Source organism: Cardiocondyla obscurior, linkage group LG16 (assembly GCF_019399895.1).
Source record: "Cardiocondyla obscurior isolate alpha-2009 linkage group LG16, Cobs3.1, whole genome shotgun sequence".
NCBI lineage: Eukaryota > Metazoa > Arthropoda > Insecta > Hymenoptera > Formicidae > Cardiocondyla > Cardiocondyla obscurior.
In genome coordinates, this window is record NC_091879.1 from 4,494,291 (window position 1) to 4,518,640 (window position 24,350).

The window sequence follows — 24,350 nt, forward strand, 5'->3', positions numbered from 1 at the left end:
CGCCCGGTCGAAGGAAGGCTCGGGAGCGCCCGAGTCTCGGAGATGTCGATGTCGAGGACGGCCGGGAGCGCCCGGTCGAAGGAAGGCTCGGGAGCGCCCGAGTCTCGGAGATGTCGGTGTCAGGGACGGCCGGGAGCGCCCGGTCAAAGGAAGGCTCGGGAGCGCCCGAGTCTCGGAGATGTCGGTGTCGAGGATGGCCGGGAGCGCCCGGTCAAAGGAAGGCTCGGGAGCGCCCGAGTCTCGGAGATGTCGGTGTCGAGGATGGCCGGGAGCGCCCGGTCAAAGGAAGGCTCGGGAGCGCCCGAGTCTCGGAGATGTCGGTGTCGAGGATGGCCGGGAGCGCCCGGTCAAAGGAAGGCTCGGGAGCGCCCGAGTCTCGGAGATGTCGGTGTCGAGGATGGCCGGGAGCGCCCGGTCAAAGGAAGGCTTGGGAGCGCCCGAGTCGTCAAAAGCGAAGTCGGTTTCGGAAGCCGGGTGAGCCCGGTCGAGGAAGTCTTGGGAGCGCCCAAGACCTGGAGGATCGGTTGCTGGGGTGCTCCCCAGCGCGGAACAAGGTGCCTCGTCTGCGCTCGAGGCAGCTTATATACCCGTGTGCCCGGGAGTGGGGGCCCCCACTCCCGAACGGTCGGGTGGCGGTGCGCGGTGTGGGCGGTTGGGCGGCCCATGTCGTTCGTTGCGAAGGGTCCGCGCTACTCGCCGCGGGCGGCTGGTCGGCCCGTGCTTAAGCTGGTCACACACAATTTCCGTAACAGTAATAGTAACAGTAACGTAGAAATCTGCAAAACACACTATGTTCTGTAACGCAGTGTTGCCACGGTAACAATGGCGGATTTAAACTTTTATTTTGACTCTGAGTGCTTGTGATGATTACAATTAAAAGTTTTTTTTAATTATATTAATTTTGAGTGAGTACAAATATAAATGAGTAAGTATAATTTTATTATAGTTAAATAAATATTATAAACTTAAAGTAATAAAGAGATAAATTAGTTAACATAAAAGTTTAATTTTTAAGCAAAGTGTAAAATTTTTTTTAGATTATGGATAATATGTTCTTATTACATATCCATTACTGGATGTTTGGATACATTTGTTTACGCAAAAGAAATTATACCAAGCGTTGGATTAATAGGCGATGGTGGGTTCGAGATATCAATCAAAATCGCAATCAGCAAGGAGATTTTAATGCTCTATTTCAAGAACTAAAGGATGATACAGAAATGTTTTTTCGATACACAAGAATGAGTGTCGATAATTTTTATTTATTATTAAACTTGGTAGAACCATTTTTAAAGAAAAGAAACTGGAGAGCATTATGTCCAGAGCAACGTTTGTCTCTGACTTTAAGGTTAATTAAGTGTATTCAGTTATGTATGAATTTGTGTAGTTTGCACAGTTATAGCAAATAGAAGATATATGTAGATTATTTTTCTTTTTAATAGTAAACACTTTGATCAAACACAATGTGAGACACAATAAATTAAATAATATTTGTCATTACAGATATCTGGCTACTGGTTATCAGATACTGTCTATTGCCTTTGCTTATAGAATTGGAGAATCAACAGCATCTTCAGTCATTAAACATACTTGTATAGTATTAAATAAAGTATTATCTTTACTATATTTGGTACCTCCAACGTCAGAAAAATGGAAAGAAATTGCTACAAATTTTTTTCAAGATTGGAATATTCCAAACTGTGTTGGATCTTTTGATGGAAAACACATAAATATTCAAGCACCGCCAAATTCTGGAAGTGTCTATTTCAACTACAAAAAACATTTCAGCATTGTTCTTATAGCTGCATGCGATTCTAATTACAAATTTACTCTTGTTGACATTGGTGCCAATGGTAGTATCAGTGATGGAAGTATATTTGCTTCATCTGAAATAGGCCAAGCAATTAAACATGATGAGTTGGGTGTACCACAAGGACATATACAACTTCCTGGCAGTGATGAATCTACTCCATATTTTTTTATTGGTGATCAAGCTTTTCCACTGATGAAAAATTTTATGAGACCTTATGCTGGACGAGGATTGGAAGAGAAAAAACAAATATTTAATTATAGATTATCTCGTGCTAGAAGGACGATAGAAAATGCATTTGGAATACTTTCTGCACGTTGGAGAATTTTTCGTCGACCAATTTGCCTGGATTTAAAAGCTGTTGACCAAATAGTAATAAGTACTGTATGTCTTCATAACTTTTTAAAAACACAAGATGAAAAAAATGTGCCGGAGAAACGATTATACTGTTCATCACATTTTGTTGATTTAGAATTAGAAAACGGTCAAATAATTGAAGGAACTTGGAGGAATGAACAGATGCAATCACAACAAATACGACCCAGTAATGCACATCGAGCGACTAGAAACGCAATAGAACAACGTGACATTTTAGCAAATTACTTTATCACCAAAGCAGGAGAGATTCCGTGGCAGTACGATTATATTAGAAGAGGTACATACAGAGAATAAAAACTAAAAAGTAAAAAAAATTTAATAATTATAAATTTATTTTATATTCTTATACTTTTATATACATATAACATAATATACATATATATATATATATATTTTTTGTAACTGATTGTATAATTTTAAGAAAACACAAAATAACGAAATATAATTAGTTTTGTTATCCAATACTTATAATAAAAAACATAAAAACCTTATTAACTAAATATGATCTGTGTTATTTTTTCCATTTTTTGTTTTTTCTCTATTTGAGATAGTTTTTCTAATTCGCATGCAATCCATTTTCCGAATGATTCCACATCGCCTGCATTTGATGTTGTATTTTGCGAACTTTTAATATATGAACTTATTTCCGATGATATTTTTAAAAAATTTGTTTCAATACAGTCACTAGGTTTTTTTCTTTTGATCCATCTTTGGTGTACATTTCGCTGTTGCATTTCTTCTGCTGTAACAAAATTAAGTTATTTAACTATTAAAATATGAAGTTGCAGCTAATACATTAAAAACAGTTACTTACATCTTCCTTTAAGTGTCGAAGTGTTTAATTGTGACGATTCTTCTGAGTTTATTGATTTATCGAAGTCAGATAAAGTCTGAGGAATTAGAAGCGGTTGTGGAGTTGTTACAGGAATACTTAAATTCTGAGGTGACTGTTGAAATAGTATGTGGTAAAAGTAATGCAGAGTTTCTTATTGGAACATTTTTTGAAATATTTTGAGAAATTGGAGATTGTTGACAAATTTGTATTTGAGGTGATGGAGTATTTCGAGAATTATTTTGAAGAGTTGGAGATTGTTGACAAATTTGTATTTGAGGTGATGGAGTATTTCGAGAATTATTTTGAAGAGTTGGAGATTGTTGACAAATTTGTATTTGAGGTGATGGAGTATTTCGAGAATTTTCTGAACTTGATGGTGACATTAAAGGTGATAGAGATATTAATGTTGGAGATGAAGGATTTTGAAATGTTTGAATGCTTGATGAAATGGGAGATGCTGGGTTTAGATTAACTGATTTTTGTTTAGCCACGTGCAAGTTTGTATAGGTTCTGGAACATTAATATGTAAAAACAATTAATATATTCTTAAGATACCTTGTTACATATTTCTTATCTACATTATTTCCTTACTTTCTTGACTGTATATGTTCTGAAAGAAACATCATATTGTCATATAAACAGAATTCTTTTCTTCCTGGTACCCTTCCACTACCACTTCGTATTTCTGTATCTCGTAATCTTCGTTCTTTTGAAAATCTATCCCTTAAACGTAACCATCGTCTCTGACAATCTTCCACTGTAAATAATTTCACATATATATATATATATATATATATATATATATATATATATATATGTATATATATATGTATATATATGTATATATATATATATATATATATATATATATATATATGTATATATATGTATATATATATATATATATATATATATATATATTAATTATATATTAGTTGTAAATTTATAAAATTTTACATACCTGAGCATTTTAAAATAGATGCTATTTCTAACCATGATTGCTCACGTACATTTTTATTTTTAAAATCTTTTAAGTTTTTTGCATATAGATGAGGATAACCTCTTATGATGTCAATCAGAGTTGCATCATCTTCTGTATTTACTTCATTCAGACTTATATCTTGTTCAAACTCATTAAAATATACATCTGATTGGGAGTATATTTGTTTGTCGTATAAGTGATCCATTATGATTTATTTTAACTAAAAATAATTGCACAAAAGCACAGTTCTGAAAGTTATTTGCCATTTCGTCGATATATTGTGACGTCAGACAATCTCGCAATCTTATTGGCTGTCAGTAAGAACCGTAGCAGTAAAATTCCAACATATTGAAATTTTCGACGGCTACTGCTACTGTTACGGCCACGGTTACGGACGGCCAAATCAAGCAACGCGATTGGTCGAAAGCCTTACTGTTACTGTTACGGAAATTGTGTGTGGCCAGCTTTAATGTTAATCGTGGACGGGACCGCGCGACTAATTTGGGCGAACGGTGGTGGTCGCGGCGCGGAGTCTGAAGTTATTCGTGGCCTCAGGCCACAACGTTTTATTTTTATTTACGCTTAAAGAAAATAATTAAGAGTTTATATTCGTGTAAAATATACTTATTTCTCTGACCGGGTGCGAGATGTTTATTACCACGTTTTCCATTTTTGCTTTCTTATTTTTTCTTGGGAAGTTGCTTCTCTCGTGGCAGATGCAAAATGTGCTTGGTTGACTGTCGAGCGTCACCACGAAATCTCACTAAGAGCACTTTTGAGCGTTTTTGGGAGGAGTCTATGCGTTTTGATTGGCTATCTGCTTAGAAATAGAATAGTTGTGGGAAATAGAATAGGAGAAGGATTTGGAGTGTATGTCAGTTGCCCACAGTTCTATTGCCCACGTAGCGATTGGCCACGTATCAATAGGACACAGTGCGATTGGCCACAGCTCAATTGGACACAGATCAGTTGCCCACCGTTCAAATGCCCACAGATCAAACGCCCACAGAAAGTGAATTTTTGTTCGTTTGCCCACGGATAAATGCCCACCGTTCAAAAGCCCACAGATCAATGGCCCACCGTTCAATGGCCCACAGATCAATGGCCCACCGTTCAATTGCCCACAGATCAGTGGCCCACCGTTCAAAAGCCCACAGATCAGTGGCCCACCGTTCAATGGCCCACAGATCAGTGGCCCACCGTTCAAAAGCCCACAGATCAGTGGCCCACCGTTCAAAAGCCCACAGATCAGTGGCCCACCGTTCAAAAGCCCACAGATCAGTGGCCCACCGTTCAAATGCGACTTTTATATCATATACAGGGTGAATCAGAAAATGGAAGTGCCACTTACCATATAAGACTGGTTACCGCAAAATATTAATTTAATATTATTATTTATTTGTGGACGCGTTGTTTATGGATATTACTTTGTGCGAGGCAGTCAGCGGCAGGATAGAATAAAAATAGTAATTAGGAAGTAGGTATTATGCATAGTGTACAGCATAGAAAATTAATCTTATTTAACAATAATTTATTACGTTGAATTTTATAATGTACTGTTTGTTACAGGTATAAAAATAGATTTAACGAATTTTAAAAGTCGTTGCGATATAAAAAAATAACTGTATACATATATTTTGTCTCTAAGTCCATCAGAAGCAAAATCTTCTTCAGACATATGCACGGTATGCCTTACTAACGAGCGCACACATGCTTTCGTACCTTGTGGACATCTTGCCTGTTGCGTTACATGTATCAAACGTTTGGAAGCTAAGCGTCGTCCCATATGCAACGACCCGTATGAAACCTACATAAGGATTAGAAAACCATAAGACATTACAGCATATTTATGTAAAAATATGTTTAGATTTAAGAGATAAAATCTTTAGGCGTGTTACTTCGTGCGGAAAAGATACAACATAACTTTATACTGATGTTTGTTATTTTTGAACAAAGTTCTGATACATATAAGTTACAAAACGGACTGAAATACACTGTGATACGTTATAGCTTTAGATACTGTTATTTTATGTACAAGCGTAGAACGTGATGTAACTCGAACACGGTTGCTTTTGTATCTTTTCGTCGCTTATGACTGTGTAGTTGTAAAACATATTTTTATCCGATTATGCCAAAGTGCGCTTTACCAAACCGTTGTAATGTAGCAGAGATTCTGATGTAACTTGTTTTATTTTTTAGTATTCGAGCATGCAGTTGTAATACTTATAGATTGCAAAATGGACTTAGATACAGTGTGATACGTTATAGCTTTAGATACTATTATTTTATTTACAAGCGTAGAACGTGATGTAACTCGAACTCTAATGTGTATCGGCTGCGTGTGAATACTTTTGTCGTAACGATTTCTTTTGTTTTTCTTATCGATTATGAATGTGTAGTTAGTAAGTTAATTTTTTTCCTGATTATTAAAAAATATCAAAATATATGTATACAGTTATTTTTTTATATCGCAACGACTTTTAAAATTCGTTAAATCTATTTTTATACCTGTAACAAACAGTACATTATAAAATTCAACGTAATAAATTATTGTTAAATAAAATTAATTTTCTATGCTGTACACTATGCATAATACCTACTTCCTAATTACTATTTTTATTCTATCCTGCCGCTGACTGCCTCGCACAAAGTAATATCCATAAACAACGCGTCCACAAATAAATAATAATATTAAATTAATATTTTGCGGTAACCAGTCTTATATGGTAAGTGGCACTTCCATTTTCTGATTCACCCTGTATATGATATAAAAGTCGCATTTGAACGGTGGGCCACTGATCTGTGGGCCATTGAACGGTGGGCCACTGATCTGTGGGCTTTTGAACGGTGGGCCACTGATCTGTGGGCCATTGAACGGTGGGCCACTGATCTGTGGGCTTTTGAACGGTGGGCCACTGATCTGTGGGCAATTGAACGGTGGGCCATTGATCTGTGGGCCATTGAACGGTGGGCCATTGATCTGTGGGCTTTTGAACGGTGGGCATTTATCCGTGGGCAAACGAACAAAAATTCACTTTCTGTGGGCGTTTGATCTGTGGGCATTTAAACGGTGGGCAACTGATCTGTGGTCATTTGAACGGTGGGCAACTTTTCGTGTTTAATCGCACTGTGTCCATTTGATACGTGGCCAATCGCTACGTGGGCAATAGAACCGTGTCCAATTGATCTGTGTCCAATTGAGCTGTGTCCAATCGCACTGTGTCCTATTGATACGTGGCCAATCGCTACGTGGGCAATAGAACTGTGGGCAACTGCACCGCCACCAAACGGCTCTTGCCATCCCGGGGTATAATCGATGCATGCAGATTGCCCCTTAAACTAAAGAAGAGCAACTTTAACCTAGACCTTAGGGCAGAGAGCTGAACTTTCGATCGCGGCCGGCCACGCGTACAGATGCAGAGGCTCGTCCGTGTGAAGCCAGCGCTTCGGCTGCCGTCGGATAGAGGAAAAGGTCAGAGCTATACACTATCTGTCCTACTCTTTCGCGACGTCGTTGGTAACTCGGTAGTCTCGGTATCGCGCAAGCATGATGGAAACCGCTCGAATTTGAACGGCTACTCTTATTTGCCATGTACTATGAAACTTACCATGTTACCATTATTACCATGTAAAATATAAATTGAAAATAAATAAATTATTATTCATAAAGAACTTTTTACAAACTAAATCACTTTTATCTCATAAGTTAGCAGTACGAAATAAGCAGAGTTAATTTTTATAAATTTGTAGCTAATTTGTTGTTAAAAAGTAATTGGCAAAGAAAAAGTTCGTTACTCTCTGCTTTTATTATTATACATTTTTTAATAATATTCAAGTAAAGAAGATGAAGTTGGTCGCAAAGAAATTTAATCGAGATAACGCTTTGTTGCTTATTTATCGCTAAATATTTGCCAAAGGAAAATATTAAATTGCTATTTTCTTTTCTTAGTTAACAAATTGATATCTTCTACGTAAACGCTCGTTATTAGGTAACGGTTGTTGCTATCGATTCGGGGTTTCAGATATTTTGTTTAAAAATTGAAAAGAAGTCATTTCAATTGTTTAAACAATTTTTTTACAAAAATAGTCACTCATCGGATTCGGTCGCCGGACGATGTTGCGAGTGACATAGTATAGTCTTTTCTTCAATATTAACATTTTTGCTAGTTAACAAATGGATGTCTCCGAGATCGAGTGTCCGACTTTTATAATTTTTTTTTTAACAACGTTACAGCATCGTCCAACAACCGAATCCGATGAGTGACTTTTTGCAAAAATTATTTAAACAGTTTAAACTTTTTCGCAATGTAAAATTGCAATACTTAAATTTACAAAATTGTTAGAACGATTGGAACATGAAAGTATATTGCATTAATTTCTTGCGCACCTTATTTTTGAAAAATTTTGAATAATTTCCGAGAAAAAAATTAAATTTATGTACGCGTAAGAGCAGCAAAGAAGCGTGGGCTGAGTGAGCGCGCGATAGACAGCGGCAAGTATATCTTAAAGGCGATGGGCAGAATCTGCGCGCGGCGAGCGAGACAAGGCGACAACGCGCGTTGACACTTAATTTCGCTCGTGTGTCGTCATATCGTCTCGCTCGCGCGTTGTCTTTTTGTCTCGCTCGCTACGCGCAGATTCTGCCCATCGCCTTTAAGATATACTTGCCGCTGTCTATCGCGCGCTCACTCAGCCCACGCTTCTTTGCTGCTCTTACGCGTACATAAATTTAATTTTTTTCTCGGAAATTATTCAAAATTTTTCAAAAATAAGGTGCGCAAGAAATTAATGCAATATACTTTCATGTTCCAATCGTTCTAACAATTTTGTAAATTTAAGTATTGCAATTTTACATTGCGAAAAAGTTTAAACTGTTTAAATAATTTTTGCAAAAAGTCACTCATCGGATTCGGTTGTCGGACGATGCTGTAACGTTGTTAAAAAAATTATAAAAGTCGGACACTCGATCTCGGAGACATCCATTTGTTAACTAGCAAAAATGTTAATATTGAAGAAAAGACTATACTATGTCACTCGCAACATCGTCCGGCGACCGAATCCGATGAGTGACTATTTTTGTAAAAAAATTGTTTAAACAATTGAAATGACTTCTTTTCAATTTTTAAACAAAATATCTGAAACCCCGAATCGATAGCAACAACCGTTACCTAATAACGAGCGTTTACGTAGAAGATATCAATTTGTTAACTAAGAAAAGAAAATAGCAATTTAATATTTTCCTTTGGCAAATATTTAGCGATAAATAAGCAACAAAGCGTTATCTCGATTAAATTTCTTTGCGACCAACTTCATCTTCTTTTACTTGAATATTATTAAAAAAATGTATAATAATAAAAGCAGAGAGTAACGAACTTTTTCTTTGCCAATTACTTTTTAACAACAAATTAGCTACAAATTTATAAAAATTAACTCTGCTTATTTCGTACTGCTAACTTATGAGATAAAAGTGATTTAGTTTGTAAAAAGAAGGATTCTTTATGAATAATAATTTATTTATTTTCAATTTATATTTTACATGGTAATAATGGTAACATGGTAAGTTTCATAGTACATGGCAAATAAGAGTAGCCGTTCAAATTCGAGCGGTTTCCATCATGCTTGCGCGATACCGAGACTACCGAGTTACCAACGACGTCGCGAAAGAGTAGGACAGATAGTGTATAGCTCTGACCTTTTCCTCTATCCGACGGCAGCCGAAGCGCTGGCTTCACACGGACGAGCCTCTGCATCTGTACGCGTGGCCGGCCGCGATCGAAAGTTCAGCTCTCTGCCTTAGGGTACCTAGAGTGGAGAATTAAAATATCGACGCTCTGGTTCTTTTCACTATTTCCCTAGAAATCCCTAAATCTATAAGTCGAGACGTCACACATTCTTATATGCACGCGTATTACAAGGCTCCAGATGTCGCCACGTTCCGGTACGGAATTTGCGCTTGGCCTGTCATATCGACGCCGTGCAAGTTCGGCGACGGCTTTAGCTTCCCCTTAATACTATGTTCCTATTAGTGAATAACAATCGCGTGACATTTTACACTTGTTATTTGCATTATTTGTTAGTTTTTATATATCATTCTAGTTTGCACGTTAATTTACGATAGTCTAATCATTAGACTGTAATTTTGTAAAATTAATTATTATATTGCATTAGACTCTAATGCAATGTAATAATTAATTTTACAAAATTCTATTCTTCGAGTCGTTTCATAAATGTCAGAATTAATACTGTGTTCCTATTGGTGGATATCAATTGCACGATATTTTACGCTGATTTTTCACGTTATTTATTACTTAATATACATTTTCTTTATTTATTCATTAATTTAGAGCTTCTTAATTGGAAATAATAATTAATTTGACAAAATTTTATTTCTCGAGTCGTTGCATAGATATCGGAATTAATATTATGTTTCTATTGGTTGATAACAATTGTGAGATATTTACGCTTGTTTTTTTGCGTTATTTATTAATTTTGTTGTATTTTCCTATTTTTAACGTTAATTTGCAATCTTCTGATTCAATATTATGATTAATTTAACGAAATTTTATTCCTCAAGTCATTACATTCATGTCAGACTTAGTTCTGCGCTTTTATTGGCTAAATTCTTTTGCACAATATCAGATGCTTTTCCGAACGTTATTCAGTTTTTTTACTTAACAAAATAAAAAGTCAGAAATCTTAAAATAAAATAAAATAAAGTAAAATTAAATTAAATTAAGTAAAATTCAGTTAAATATAAATAAAATAAAGCAAAATAAAAAGGTAACTTATAAAATAATAACACGTCACCCGCGTCAGCGTGCTTAGCTCAACGCGACTCTGACTGGATTCAGATAACTGCTGATAACTCTCGATAGAAATTTAGTGTATGTGTCATTATCACCTCTAACAGTTTTACTCGATTAGTTGCTAATTGCTGTCAAAAGCACTGTTTAAATTAAAATGGATTACGTGATGGTTTTTTCAAGCTTTGTAATATTTTTGCTTCACATAAATTATATTCAAGGTATTGTATGCGTTTATTTCGTTAGAACACGATTAAGTGTAAAGCCGATTGGTTATGATATTTCGTCATCAAACTGATATACATGCATTCAAATTTTTTATCCTAATATTTTTTAGTACTATTACATCTCAATTAAACATTTTAAATTATAAATGCATTGATATGTAATTGGTATATCTCGATATTGAAGTAAAACAATGTGCATGCAATTTTTATGAAACAGATTTTAATTTTGTGTTTATTTTGCAGCTAAAGGGACGCCCTATGTAACCTGTGGCTCTGTACTAAAATTAATGAATGTAGACTTGAGTGTGAGATTGCATTCCCATGAAGTGAAGTATGGTAGTGGCAGTGGACAGCAATCGGTAACAGGTACCAGTGCCAAAGAAGATGGTAATTCTTACTGGTTGGTTAAAGCTGAATCGGGAAAGCAATGCATGCGAGGGTGAGTCATAGTTAATACTTGTGTTGTGAATTTTATTTCTGTATAACTTGTAACAATTTTTATTTTATAGAAAGCCAATTAGTTGTGGAGATACTATTAGATTAGAACATGTTGCAACAAAGAAGAATCTTCACTCACATCTCGTTAGCTCACCCCTGTCTGGAAAACAGGAAGTCTCTGCTTATGGAGATCATAAGGGTGAGGGTGATTCCGGTGATAACTGGATGTTGATATGCCAAAGTGATTTTTGGGAGAGAGATGATACAGTTACATTAAAACACATAGATACTGACAGGTAAAGATATTTGTCTTTATAAAATTAAATGTAAGTAAAAATTAATGCTGTGCAATTAAATATGTAAATTATATCGCACATTTTTAGATATTTGGCTGTAACTAGCAGGACCTATGGCACTCCGATTAATGGACAGTATGAAATAGTAGGTGAATACTCTTTGAGCAGTTCTAACATACAATGGTCAGTAATGGAAGGGCTGTTTATTCATCCTAACGATTTAAAAGCGCAGCATTATCGACATACAGAATTGTAATTTTCATCTATGAAAAGTTTAATTTACAAGACGTGTATATATGAGAAAAACCGAATAAATTAAGGAGATATGCGTAATTATATTACCAAAAAAGAAAAAAAAATATCGCTCAACTGTTAAGTTACGTTCTTTTCTCGAGCTTAATTAATTTATAATAAAGTTAGACTTTCAAAATAATATTGGTATTATATTTTATTTAAAGAAAGATTGAAGTCAATTGTTTAAATTTAAATAATTGGATTAAAGTTGTGGTATTATTTTTTATTCTCATTACTGTTTAATTTCATGAGCGATAATTTATAATTTAATTAAATAAATAAGAAATGCAATATGATTTATATGGAATATTTAACTAAAAAAATTAATAAATGAATAAATATGCTCGCGTAATTGAGTTGAAGGATAATTTTGGTTAATATTGATTCAAGAGTGATCATTTTTTAGAGAAAAATATCTTTACTGTAGAAGTGGATTACCATGCAATTACATAAATTGCAGGTTTGAAAAAAGTAATCTGCTGACAAACGACATTTATAAACCTTATCGATATCTTAAAATATGTGGTAATTATAAAATGCACTTAAGCATGTGTTCTTTGTCGTGTATGAATACATTTGTATTGTACATATGAATATATTTATTGCTACATAAATACGTGATAAAGAAGTATATGTTTTAGACTTTTTTCATCCAATTGTATTACTTGACTAACTTCATACTTCCTTCAATTCGTACTTGCCGTTGATATCTCGCGTGCCCACGAGACCGTTATATGGAAAAATGATATTTGATAGACCATAGCTGCCAAAGATCTCTCTCACAGTTTGCTTTCCTGTTATGTTGACGTAGCGTTGCTTACCAGTCAAACAACTGTGCAATTTCCAGATACCGAGCACCAAACAGATGCAGAGAATTGACATCAGGGTATCGAATACCGTGACTAAAAGTATACTCGAGCTGTCTCTGGAGTGCAGCAACTTTGCCAGGGCGATAGGGAAACAAAAGTTTAAAAATACATTGAAATAATCCGCATCACTTTTCACTATATGATTAATGTTCTCGTACATGTAAGGACCCAACACACACAGGGAGTACAAGCATGTCAACGAGGTGTAGAAGCAAAATAATATAAAATTGCCCATATTCTGACGAAGTATGCAGGCACCCAGGAAAAAGCAGTGATGATCCCTGAAGTGAAAGCACTTCTGACAGAAACTGCAATGCTGAGTTGGCTTGCACATGTAACTCTGACATTTCTCGCAATGCCAAAACTTGTAGGCCGTATTGTGAGCCGGTAGCTGCGTATTGTCAAATTGTTCAAACTTGCGCTGCTGTTGCGTGACTACGCTGCACAGGTTGTTCTGTATTTCCTTGACCTTCATTGGATTTGATTTACAGCTTATGCTGTACACCGAGTACCAGTTTAGATACACTTGCATGCAGAGAAAGACAAAGACAGGTGAGACCTTTTGACTTATGTAAATCGTAATCCCAATGACGAATATAGTGGATACTAACGTCACTAAAGGGCACGATTGTTTGACTATCCTTATGCATGTTTTTATATACTGCAGCTGAGGCATAACAATAGATAATTCTTTTACAATGATGTAAAGGTTTAATTTTTACAAACGTATAACACGTTCCGAGTTCTGAAACCAAATTAATGAATATTATTATTAATTTTCAGCTTGTAAAATCATTCACTGGCCTTGATTATAACCTCCAATTCATTTCTCCACGTTTTTTCAAGCTTATTTAATTTCCCAGATCGTTGTTACGTTTATAAATAAATACGATCATTGGAAGGCAATCGTTATATATAATTTTCATGAAAATATTCTCACGTCTTTGCAGTAATAACGCATGTTTTTAGACAGACACGTTTTAACATGCCTGCCATATGTGTAATAGAGTTTATATTGTTGATAGACATTGACGAGATAACAACTTGTTAACTTGTAAAAAATATCGCAATTAATTCATTATAAAAAATTTAACCACATTTTTATAAATAATAAAATAATTTTGTTCTTATAGTCGAATAAAAAATTATTTTACTCGAACGACATATGTATATTGCAAAAAAAAAAAAAAACAAAAAAAAAAAAAAAAAAAAGAACAGATGATCGTCGAAGGTTTTAATTCAATCTTATAAATATACGTAACAGCTCTATGATATTTATTCTCACTATAAAAAAACCGGTATATTTTACAATTATCCATACACATTTTTTAAACAAAGATTACAAAACGATAACAGATCTGTGTTGAAAGTATGTAGTTAAACCATGATAAAAAACAAGGTAAAACATAAGCAATTAATTACAGATTAATATTGTATGTAGCATACAATTAAACATTAATCAATTAATGACAGATAACAAACTTTTTCCTTGGATAAATATTTGACACTTCATATATTAGCCTATACTAGAAAAAAATCCCTCCCAAAAAAATTCATTAAAACGTGGAGACAAAACAGAATCCACCTTTGAGTTCTGCTCATTAATTGTAAAGTATCAATTTGAGATAAATACATTATTCATTTTTTTCTTCCGCTTTTCTTTTCGGAGTATATACATACAGCAATATGATCTTTATACATATTGTATGTACATAAGTGTAAAATTATAAATATGTATAATTAATACACTTACACTCTTTGTACATTTGTAAATAACAACGATAAATGTATGCTGAATAATATAACTCTTATACGAGAATATTATTAAACACAGTCTTCAGCAATTATAAATTATACATGTAGTAATAATATAATTAAAATTTATAAATATATAATATTAAAACAAAAGCACAAAAAAAAAGAAAGAGAAAGATTAGTAATGTAACGATAATGTGATCAGAGTAAGACAAACTAATGGAACAAATTATACTATTATATATTGCTATTTTTTTTTAAGTATTTTAATCTTGTGTGTTTACGTTTGATCTAAACTAGTCTCTCTACAGAATTAATTGTAATGTTAACTATATAAGTTGTGCATGCCTTAACACGCAAGCACAATTTTTTTTTGTTTTTTGTTTTTTTTTGTTTTTTTTTTTTTTGTACATTACTTTGTACTTGTATTTTTTTTTAATAGGAATAAGAATATTTGTGTGAGCGCGCGAAAAAACTACCTTTTGTAAATAGATATTTTCTATAACGGAATATTTCGCTCTATAAATTGTGTAAAACTATATAAATATGTTATAGTATGATTTGCGCAAGATTTACCAAAATATACTGTTGCGATGGTGATAATATAACTCGATAACTTTCAACAATGAAAAATGTAAAAAATATGCTTTTAGGATATTTTCTCTTCTTCTCTCATAATGTAGCAAGGCGCAATTGTATTCTTGTTTTATATGCATGTATACTCGATCGCGACGATCCTTTATCGTTGCTCTTAGAGAAAAGATTTATCATTATGTATTTCACCTGCAAATATATGATTTCTGATACTGTTATTACTTGATATTTATAACTGCTAGAGACTAGTTTAACAATATTCTTGCATAAGAGTAGTATGCTTCACCGTAATTCTCCAATTGGTGCATTTTGTGACCACAGTTCATCGATAAATCTGTATAAGGTATCACTGACAGCTACCTGTAACAGACGTTAAAAAAATTTAAATAATAATAATAATAATTCCTACAAAATATATTCAACATTAAACTTAATTAAATATTAATTTTTACCTTATAGGGTGTTGGATTCAAGTTTCTTTTATGATCGTTACGTAATGTATTAAGGGACTCTTGTACTCTGTTGCGAATTTCTTGCAACGTAGGTAATGGCTGGCATAGCTTACCGTCTTTCCAATATATCTATAAGATATATTTTTATTTGTTAAACGTATCATATGTGTGGGTGTTAAATATAAATAATTTTTCTTTAAAAATTTATTATTATAGCCAGATGTTACCTTGTGCAAAGATTCTACTTGGGTCGGTGTGACGTTAGCTCTTTTAGTTTGTTGAAATGGATGCCTACAAAGAACCTTCTGCATTATTTGCGGTGGTTCTTCTGTTGTTTTCTGTAAGAGATCTATCAGGGCGTAGCCATCAGATCCATACAATCGATAGGCATTCTTTCTGCCTGGTATCGTCACTTTTCCGACCTCTTGACTGAGCTTGATTCTCGGTTCGTTGTTTATTTCGACCATTTTATATACGCAACCCAGCGCTGGCTGTCTTTGGCATGTTACGAGATGGGTTCCAATACCGAAACAATCAATTTTGTGACTCTGGAAAATATTCTTCATATTTTTCATACTCTTTATATTCTTTTTCATTCATCTACTAAATTCATAATTTGAAAATCTTTACCTGTTCATTCAAGCTTATTATAGTTTCTTCGTTAATGTCGTTTGATGCGCAAATCTTTAATTTGGCAAACCACGGTATATTGTACTTGACAGCTATTTTTTCAAAAATATCTCTTGCCACGTTACTGAGATATGCCAAATCGCCACTGTCGATCCTAATACCGAGAGCTTTGTATCCCAAATCGTTCAAAGCCAACGCTACCGCGCAGAAGTTTAAAAGACCGCTTCTATTTGAAAAGTATATTATCTATGAGACATTTAGATAATGGATACTATTCCGCTGTTAATTACAACTAAATATTAAATAAAAAAAGTAATTTAAACACCCGGTTTTTATAATTCTACATTAAATTATAAAACAAATCTTTTAAATTTTTATCACGTTATTTTTATACCGTTTGCAACATCAGATTCAAGTTTAAAACTAAAATAAAAAACACTGCACATAAAAAATTAAGCACAATAAAAGAGTAAGTAAGCATTGTAAAAGAGCTAAGACTAAATCTAACTTAAGCATTCATTTAATTAATACAAATATAATAGAATCAGCACTTCAACCAATTATATACTGTTCAAATTAAAAAAAAATTTAGATATTTGGACAAACAAAAATGTTGCTAATCGATATACTTAATACCGAAACGTCATGATAATTTTACGTTTTATCTAGAAATAACAGGCAAAAGACAGGGAACAAATATGTGTAACATGGAATGTGCCCATATCAAATACCGAAAGAATTAAGAAGCAGAATTGGGAGGGGCACTATATAAGATCAACAGTATGGCATGTACCTACTATATTCTATACAACTAAATTCTAAAAAAAAAAAAAAAAAAAAAAATTCCTCGTTTTTCAATTGCCATGTCATGAGAATAATATTATATAACATAGTTAACAATTTGCCCATTTTACAGAATTCTGTTCTCCATTTAATATTTTTTCTAAGTAAAAAGAAGAGAAGATTAAATTAATTATGTCAGCTTTAAACAGAAGAATTATAGAAATACACGACAATTTACGTCCTATATATTTTATTAATGTGTAATTTCCAACCACAATACATTATTTATGAAAGGATATTAATAGCTTTTGGTATCGTAATAAATATTAAAATATAATTTGCAAAGCGCAGCTCTAAGAAGAAAGAGGAAGGAAAGAATTGCGTTCGGCAAAACAGGCAAACAGAGCGATATCGTACCTCACATAGAGCTCACCCAATTCGCATCGTCTTAAAAAGCCATTCTTGTGAGGTTGCGAAGTTGGTTCTGATATAAAGGGGTTGTTTCTCACACCATTTTGAGCGTGTGTATTGGACCCGTTAGTTAGAAGTTTATTCTTTACATTTAGGCTGGCTACTTGTGCCTGCCTCGTGGCCGACGTCTCAATGCTACAAACACATTCCTGTTAAACTACAGTGTGTGTGTGTGTACATATACATGTTTTAATGCCTGTTCGCGCGACGCGCTGATAAAAATAAATGTACAATCGCTAGTAAGATCAAATTAAAAATGTAATTTCGTTTCTTCGAAATACTGATTTAATCATACTAATTATATTTATTCGAGTTAAAAATCAATTTATAAGATGACAAAAAAAAAATGTATGAAATACATTTTATTTGCACAACCAAAATTACAACAAGTAAAATAAATTACTACATTGTGCGCATAGTTAGAACTAATCTAACCGTATATATGTCACACAACCTACCCCTACCGCATAAAAGCTAATTTATACATTAATAATTGGCGTGCATAGTATACGTAATGTCTCAAAATATGTTTATAATATTTTAAATCAATTTTAAAAATTCCATGATGTTCTTAAAAAATTATTTGCATCTTTATTAATACACATATTACGTGTTAAGTATCGAGATAAAAATACATTTTAGATAGAAATGTAAAAATGGTTATCAAATAATGAAAGTAAAATCGATTAACGTAACATATGAGACATTATAGTATACCAATGATGAAAAAACAATACAAATAAATTTAATGCGAACGTCATGCGAAAAATAAATATAAAATTGATACAAAAATAAAAGAAAAAAAGCTTATAAGATGCAATTTTCGGAAGAAAAAAGTATTGAACGCTCTACTTAAAAGCGTTAAATAAGTGCGCGATCTAATTACATACCTCTTAACATCGTACGTGTCCACAAGAGCAGTAAACCTTTCTGGGAAAGCAACGGCATAACTGATCAAAGCAGCTAATTCTCCGTTAGAGGCTTGCGAGGCTAAAGCTCCTAACTCACTGGCAATAGTATCACGATGCTTGCAAGCGAGTTCCAATACGTCTAAAACGATTCCCGTTTCCTTATGCGCTAATGTCTGCAAGAAAAATCGATTAATTTTTTTTTTAATTACTTTTGCTGATAATAACAGGATTTCTCATAGGGTTTCGTTATTTAAAATTTAAATGCTTATCTAATATTAATTTATTAATTGATAAAATATAATTTTTCTTGAACGCACTTACTTTCCCTTGCAAATCACTGATACTGGTAAAAGATGTAATATATGCGTGTGCGTGTGTGCCGCATACCGGTATATTAAATAACTTTCCAGCCAAGACATTACTAGTGCCATCAAATCCACCTGTACCATGGTAAATTATATTAAAGTTTATTTAATCGCCTTTAATTTTTTTCAATTTATATTTCATATATCTTGAATCAATTAAATAATTGTGAAATAATTTATAACTAAATAAATTCTACAACTGATTATGAAACACTCTGTATATATTTATGCATATGTTGAGGATGTAATCTATATATATATATATATATATATGTCAAATTGGAACTATATACTCTCAGTCTGACCTCCTAAATTGTTACTCATCACCTAGGCAGGACCAACTGGCACCGAGCGGTACAATGTATTGATCACAAAATTGTTGAGTATAGTGTAAGGGTGATTGAGTGATACCAGACACCTTCGTTTTTATTATATATTATATTACGAATTGGCGTCGTTAAATTTAAAGTTTTTTTGCATATAATAATAGACAAGAATATGAATATTGTTCAAAATATATTACGTAAAAGATAACTACACATTTTATCAGCAATAGAAAAATAACATAAAATGAGTGTAAAAAAAAAAAAAAAAAAAAAAAAAAAAATGCGCTTACGTCATGTAAGTTTTCGCAATATAAGACGTTGCGATATCGTACAGTAATTGCCGTGCATAATAATCGCTACAACGGATGTGCGTCACGCAAATAAAAATAGCAGCTGATAATTGAATTTGACTTTTTATGTGACAATTTTTAAATTCCAATTTATTTAAATAAACTTATAATGACGAACCACAATGGAAAATTTTATTAAATTAAATTAAAAATTATAGTAAAACAATATATTTACCAACATAACTGTACTTGGATGCGCTCAATCCTCCATCTGGTCCTTGCGCTCGTCGAAGACCAAATTCAAGCAACGTGATATTTTTTCCAGCAACCATGCGATATCTTGCCGCGTTGGTTGCCATTAGACTTGCATAGTTAACCAGGGTCAACAAAGTCGTTTCCAAGAGCTGCACCATTATTAATGGTCCTTCTACTCTTAGCAATGGAACTCTATAATTAAAATCAACAATTAATCATATATATATACTTGATGAAAATTGTTCACATTGGAATGTTATTTTTAAAAATAACTTTACATAAATTTACCTTGGAAATACGACTGATCCTTCATCAATTGCATATATTGTGACATTCTTTGCAGTAAGACTTTGCAGATAATCAAAAAATCTTTGGTCTACCGTAGGATCCATAGTCGACTTCAGGTACTTGATATCTGCAAAAAAAAAAAAATATATGATATAATTTATAAAAAAAATAATATATGTAGTAAAAAGCTTTCGAGAAAATACTGTACCACTGGAGGAATAATGAAATTTATTCAAGAACTTTATGCACTCCTCAAGACCGGCAAAAATTGTAAATTCCCCTTGGAAAGGATTCTTGCGAAAAAATAAATCGAATACAGCGTGGTCGTTCATCTTGCCACTCTTCCAGTAAGCGTAAGCCATGGTAATTTGATACAAGTCTGAAAGCAAGCGTTGTTCGTCATAAAAAAAAAATAAAAAAAATAAAAAAACCATTTGAAACAGTTTGAAAAAATCTTACAGAGAAAAGGATGTGATGAGTTGAGAATGAGTCATAAAAGAAGAAGAAAAACAAAAGAAAAATCAACTCTGCGTTGCGCACTACGAGAAACGCTCGCACGTGCACTTTTGCATGTGAAAGAGACTTTGTGTCACATTCATTGACAAATGCCCCAACGTGAGATGAGCCCGCCGCCGATGTTCGAACGTAGCTTACGTCATCGTTGCAGAATATTATTTACAAACGTTATTACACCGTTACGTCATGTACTCCCGCGTGCTCGATCGACGAAACGCGTTTTCGTCTTTCGCGTAATGTTCGTAGGTAGGTTTTTTTTTTTTTTTTCAGAGAAAAAAAGGGAGAAATTGCAAACGAGCCTGCGACAATTGAGGTTAGCTTTGAGGGAGGAGGAACTTTTGGAGGCGCACTTGCCCATCGTGTACCTGTGAGCAGCGGCTGAACGATGCCGTTCTGCCGCGAGTTGCAGCACGTCCCGCCGTCGTCGTCCGTCGACATCTCGAAAGGAGGATCGCTCGCGTGTGCCCACTGCCCCGAATAAACTTCGGCGCTTTCCTTCTCCGCAACAGCCGCGCTTCCACTTGCAGTTGCAGTACTCACGCTCACCTTCTGCACCTTCTGCATCTTGAAAACGAACGGATGCATTACTTTTACAGACACGCGTACGTACGTACGTACGTACACATGCGCGCACGCACACTCAAAGATTATACACATACGCGTATTACCCGTCCCGCTAGACGCGCGGACGCATATTACATCAATCTAGTCGCGTAAGTAACCTTTATGACTTGGTTCTATCTTGCGAGGAAAAACACGATAACGGCAACGATTGACAAAGTAACGATAAGACTTGGAGCTTGGGGTAGAGCTTGATGTTCACTGAACGTCGACGGAGCCTCCGCGACTCCGGGGTCGAAAAGAGAGGAGGAGGAGGAGGAGGGTGGCGGTACGGGTAGCAGCCAAGCACACCGTGGAACGGGAGGAGCGGAAAAAGGGAAAGGAATGCGAGAGGCGGAGGGGCCTTACTTCGCGTGACGGGCACCAGGTTATCCGAACCTGTGACGACGACGTGATAACGTCGTCGACTAGCATGCCTTGGCGCGAGCCGCTGTGTGTACTGCCGGTTCGCGGGAATCGATAGGGAACGTTTCAAGGACGCGCGACGTCGTTGGCACGGCCTGTTACACCCGCTGATGCCAAGCCCTTCGGTTATCGTGGGTCTGCGCGATCGCGCACCCAACTTTCAGGTGGTCTACGCGCGAAAACCATAAGGTTGCCACACGCACAAAGCGTAGGCAAAGAGCACGATTACTCGTCAGTAAGGACCGATAAGATTTATCTTATCTCGACTTAACTTCTCAGCTCTCATTTCTGATTCTTAGAACTCGAAAGAGACGAAAAGTAAGTTAAACCGAGATTAAAGTTAGTCCGCATCGGTAGAAATGACGTTAATTAGCGCAGATTACTTTAATCTCCCTCTTAACACGTGCGGAAGAAGATTACGAATTGTGTAATTTGGTATCTTATTCTCGTGCAAGTTCAGGAAATTCTTTAAAGTCGATGACTCAAGAAAGCACATATACTTTTATTGTTAGCTGTCCTATAATAATTGTCTTTATTGAATTGGTTTTTTTTACCTGTAGGTGAACAGTGGAATGAATGGGATCCTTTACTTCAGCTGTGCGTTTCATCTTGCCCGCGCAGCCCTTGTAAAGTACAACCCTCGTGCCGCAAAGCGCTTTTCCTTTGGAGAAACATTTTTTATTTGAAAAAAAAAAAACGCAAATATTTGTTAAAGAATCTAATAAAAAAACGAGATTTTGGGAAAAATTTACTTAATCTGGAAAAACGAAAGAATTCTTGGCTGCAATTTTTATTTCAAGAAAAAAAAAAAAAAAACTTTTGCGATAGTGTAATTTGTTTTCCCACGTTCTCGTTTTTTAAAAAGGTCTCAACATCTTTATCTTACAAATTGAAATTCTTCAAGTACAATTTACAAGTATAATACATTGTGCCAGATCTTTTGCAGATAAATACTAGGTCAACAATAGTATCTCTCTATCTCGCGAGCAATTTCACTGTTAAATTAAAAAAAGAAATGGAGAATTTAACGAGATAAAAGGCAAATATTGCAAGGCCTACGTTCCCTTACGATTAGTTCACTTTTAAGATGTATACAAGTTGCACCTGCATAAAAGAACTGTGACCAACAAGTGTATTTTTTTAAAGATGGAAAGTAAAAGATGTATCTGATGCAGGAACACATGCAGAAGCACTTTGATTAATTTTATAATAATTATATTAATTTCGTATTTAAATATTAAATAGACCGAGTTCTACCTTAATAATTGGTGGTTTACTTACAACTTTATCGTCGATCTCGTATTGCGCAAAATATTTTCTTTTTCCGATTCTTCCAATTGTTCACTTCTATAAGTAATTCTTGTACATACGCGTGTTTCGGAATCACACACAAGTCCGTAAGTCTACAAATTTGCACTAATTTCCTTGATATTTTCAGCTGTGCCAAGGTTTCAGCCGTTCGCCTTCCGTCTTATTTCAAAGCGTCGAGACACTCTGCGAGAAAAGGCCTGAACCGTGAAGGAACGACTCGTAGTCCCTCCACCACAAACGTGCTTGCGCATGCATTCCTGCTAATTCGTGACATAAGCCGGGTGATGCAGTAATTGAAGGGTTTGATGCAAGAATCAATTCTCAAGTGTTGGCTGTTTTTGTCGAAATGGTAACATATTTTTTTTTTTTATCCCTGCTATAAAAAATAATAAAAACAAATTACACATATACATACAAAAGGATATTTTACTGCGACTATTACTTTTAATTTGATCTTTTTCTTTTAAATATAGATTGTATGAAAGATAAGATATGTATATAAGTTATAGATCATTGTCACGCGTAAATATTCTAATGCGCGGTATATTATCTACAATTTAATTAGCTTTGCAAATATCGAATCTTTTTTCGTTGCGTTACAGATAAGAACGATATTTATCATTATAAAAAGATCAAAGTAGAAAAAATAAATTATGTTGTATTAAAATTCAGCAAAATTTCTTACGAGTTTTATTAAGAAAATTGCATATTTCGGCACGTTAAGGATTCTCTTGTAATATGGAAAGAAATGTAGGAAAAAAAAAAAATCATTTAATTATTATTATTTACGTATTTTCACCTATGTCTTTTTCGAGAATTAATTTACGTCAATTTAGACATTTGCAGAAAGAGAAGTAGTAATAGGGTGCGATGGCAATTAGCTAACAGTTCGATTAAACATAGGTATCGTTAAGGGCAACACGTTGCCGCAACGTCGTTGCGGCAATCTTTTTCTCGACAGCTGAAGGAAGGAAGGAAGGAAGAAGCTTTTCGAATCCGGTCAAAGTTGACGTGCGGGAAAAAAGAATTAATGCGGGAGACTCTCGATTTATAAATTGCGTGTCACTTCTTCCACGGTTGGAATTGTGGTCGCCAAGTGGAACTTTGAGTCTCATTTCGATGAATCACGCTATCAAGTCTACAAAGACGTATTCTTTTTAGTCACGTCGGAATTTTCCCAATCGTTGTATTATATTATGTTAGACGAGATTATCGCATCCGAGCAATTTCGTTCTAATTTACAACTAAACTAATTTTTATTATTTCAAAATCGAGATAGCGGATCACTGACATTTCTACTCTGAAGATCGTTACGTTCCTTTGTTTTTTAATATTTTTAATTGTGTTTATTTCGATTACATTATCAGTGATAAAATGATTTTTCCATCAGTCAAATAACTTTGATATAAGTACCAAGAGAAAGAGTTGAAAGCAAAAACATTCTC

The 24,350-nt window shown here is 34.5% G+C and overlaps 5 protein-coding genes across 12 annotated transcripts; 2 read left to right on the top strand and 3 right to left on the bottom strand.

Annotated features, from left to right (window-relative positions):
* Positions 1 to 735: 735 nt before the first annotated feature.
* LOC139108895 (uncharacterized) lies at positions 736 to 2,509 on the top strand. Of its 2 annotated transcripts, XM_070667553.1 has the most exons (4): positions 736 to 925; positions 1,038 to 1,348; positions 1,504 to 2,194; positions 2,283 to 2,416. In XM_070667553.1, exons 2-4 carry the CDS (start codon positions 1,041 to 1,043, stop codon positions 2,286 to 2,288), a joined length of 1,005 nt encoding a protein of 334 aa, XP_070523654.1. In that variant the 5' UTR covers positions 736 to 925; positions 1,038 to 1,040; the 3' UTR covers positions 2,289 to 2,416. The 2 variants fall into 2 exon arrangements, with proteins under 2 accessions (XP_070523654.1, XP_070523653.1); XM_070667552.1 differs by having other exon boundaries at positions 1,504 to 2,509.
* Positions 2,510 to 2,586: 77 nt separating this feature from the next.
* LOC139108897 (uncharacterized) lies at positions 2,587 to 4,455 on the bottom strand. 2 transcript variants are annotated; one of them, XM_070667555.1, is made up of 4 exons: positions 3,985 to 4,455; positions 3,615 to 3,780; positions 3,003 to 3,533; positions 2,587 to 2,927 (listed from the first exon to the last, which is right to left on the bottom strand). In XM_070667555.1, the coding sequence occupies exons 1-3, from the start codon at positions 4,208 to 4,210 to the stop codon at positions 3,068 to 3,070; spliced, it is 858 nt and encodes a 285-aa protein (XP_070523656.1). In that variant the 5' UTR covers positions 4,211 to 4,455; the 3' UTR covers positions 2,587 to 2,927; positions 3,003 to 3,067. The 2 variants fall into 2 exon arrangements, with proteins under 2 accessions (XP_070523656.1, XP_070523655.1); XM_070667554.1 differs by having other exon boundaries at positions 2,589 to 2,930; positions 3,985 to 4,454.
* A 6,344-nt stretch (positions 4,456 to 10,799) lies between these two features.
* On the top strand, positions 10,800 to 12,694 carry LOC139109048 (stromal cell-derived factor 2). The gene is made up of 4 exons (XM_070667849.1): positions 10,800 to 11,029; positions 11,279 to 11,474; positions 11,545 to 11,769; positions 11,857 to 12,694. The coding sequence occupies exons 1-4, from the start codon at positions 10,966 to 10,968 to the stop codon at positions 12,023 to 12,025; spliced, it is 654 nt and encodes a 217-aa protein (XP_070523950.1). The 5' UTR covers positions 10,800 to 10,965; the 3' UTR covers positions 12,026 to 12,694.
* LOC139109046 (palmitoyltransferase ZDHHC22-like) lies at positions 12,617 to 14,058 on the bottom strand. 2 transcript variants are annotated; one of them, XM_070667846.1, is made up of 2 exons: positions 13,873 to 14,058; positions 12,617 to 13,677 (listed from the first exon to the last, which is right to left on the bottom strand). In XM_070667846.1, the coding sequence occupies exon 2, from the start codon at positions 13,606 to 13,608 to the stop codon at positions 12,739 to 12,741; it is 870 nt and encodes a 289-aa protein (XP_070523947.1). In that variant the 5' UTR covers positions 13,609 to 13,677; positions 13,873 to 14,058; the 3' UTR covers positions 12,617 to 12,738. The 2 variants fall into 2 exon arrangements, with proteins under 2 accessions (XP_070523947.1, XP_070523946.1); XM_070667845.1 differs by having other exon boundaries at positions 13,749 to 14,058.
* Positions 14,059 to 14,190: 132 nt separating this feature from the next.
* Positions 14,191 to 23,023, bottom strand: Naprt (nicotinate phosphoribosyltransferase). 5 transcript variants are annotated; one of them, XM_070667829.1, is made up of 13 exons: positions 22,876 to 23,023; positions 22,149 to 22,255; positions 20,934 to 21,132; positions 20,261 to 20,431; positions 20,053 to 20,179; positions 19,745 to 19,956; positions 18,850 to 18,968; positions 18,508 to 18,701; positions 17,564 to 17,752; positions 16,364 to 16,589; positions 15,961 to 16,293; positions 15,734 to 15,862; positions 14,191 to 15,641 (listed from the first exon to the last, which is right to left on the bottom strand). In XM_070667829.1, the coding sequence occupies exons 2-13, from the start codon at positions 22,200 to 22,202 to the stop codon at positions 15,564 to 15,566; spliced, it is 2,031 nt and encodes a 676-aa protein (XP_070523930.1). In that variant the 5' UTR covers positions 22,203 to 22,255; positions 22,876 to 23,023; the 3' UTR covers positions 14,191 to 15,563. The 5 variants fall into 5 exon arrangements, with proteins under 5 accessions (XP_070523930.1, XP_070523931.1, XP_070523932.1 ...); XM_070667830.1 differs by lacking the exon at positions 22,876 to 23,023 and having other exon boundaries at positions 15,961 to 16,281; positions 22,149 to 22,285; XM_070667831.1 differs by lacking the exons at positions 22,149 to 22,255; positions 22,876 to 23,023 and adding an exon at positions 21,228 to 21,369.
* Between the last annotated feature and the right edge of the window lie 1,327 nt (positions 23,024 to 24,350).

What these genes read in the sequence shown, in the direction of transcription:
- LOC139108895 (XM_070667552.1), top strand. Translation starts at nt 1,041, where the DNA reads ATGGATAATATGTTCTTATTACATATCCATTACTGGATGTTTGGATAC. An exon ending in CGTTTGTCTCTGACTTTAAG is followed by an intron (nt 1,349 to 1,503) that starts GTTAATTAAGTG and finishes TTGTCATTACAG; the next exon opens with ATATCTGGCTACTGGTTATC.
- LOC139108897 (XM_070667555.1), bottom strand. Translation starts at nt 4,210, where the DNA reads ATGGATCACTTATACGACAAACAAATATACTCCCAATCAGATGTATAT. An exon ending in ATCTATTTTAAAATGCTCAG is followed by an intron (nt 3,781 to 3,984) that starts GTATGTAAAATT and finishes AATTATTTACAG; the next exon opens with TGGAAGATTGTCAGAGACGA. An exon ending in GAACATATACAGTCAAGAAA is followed by an intron (nt 3,534 to 3,614) that starts GTAAGGAAATAA and finishes TTAATGTTCCAG; the next exon opens with AACCTATACAAACTTGCACG.
- LOC139109048 (XM_070667849.1), top strand. Translation starts at nt 10,966, where the DNA reads ATGGATTACGTGATGGTTTTTTCAAGCTTTGTAATATTTTTGCTTCAC. An exon ending in TCACATAAATTATATTCAAG is followed by an intron (nt 11,030 to 11,278) that starts GTATTGTATGCG and finishes TTTATTTTGCAG; the next exon opens with CTAAAGGGACGCCCTATGTA. An exon ending in AAACACATAGATACTGACAG is followed by an intron (nt 11,770 to 11,856) that starts GTAAAGATATTT and finishes GCACATTTTTAG; the next exon opens with ATATTTGGCTGTAACTAGCA.
- LOC139109046 (XM_070667846.1), bottom strand. Translation starts at nt 13,608, where the DNA reads ATGCCTCAGCTGCAGTATATAAAAACATGCATAAGGATAGTCAAACAA.
- Naprt (XM_070667829.1), bottom strand. Translation starts at nt 22,202, where the DNA reads ATGAAACGCACAGCTGAAGTAAAGGATCCCATTCATTCCACTGTTCAC. An exon ending in ATTTCATTATTCCTCCAGTG is followed by an intron (nt 20,180 to 20,260) that starts GTACAGTATTTT and finishes TTTTTTTTGCAG; the next exon opens with ATATCAAGTACCTGAAGTCG. An exon ending in TGAATCCAACACCCTATAAG is followed by an intron (nt 15,642 to 15,733) that starts GTAAAAATTAAT and finishes CGTCTGTTACAG; the next exon opens with GTAGCTGTCAGTGATACCTT.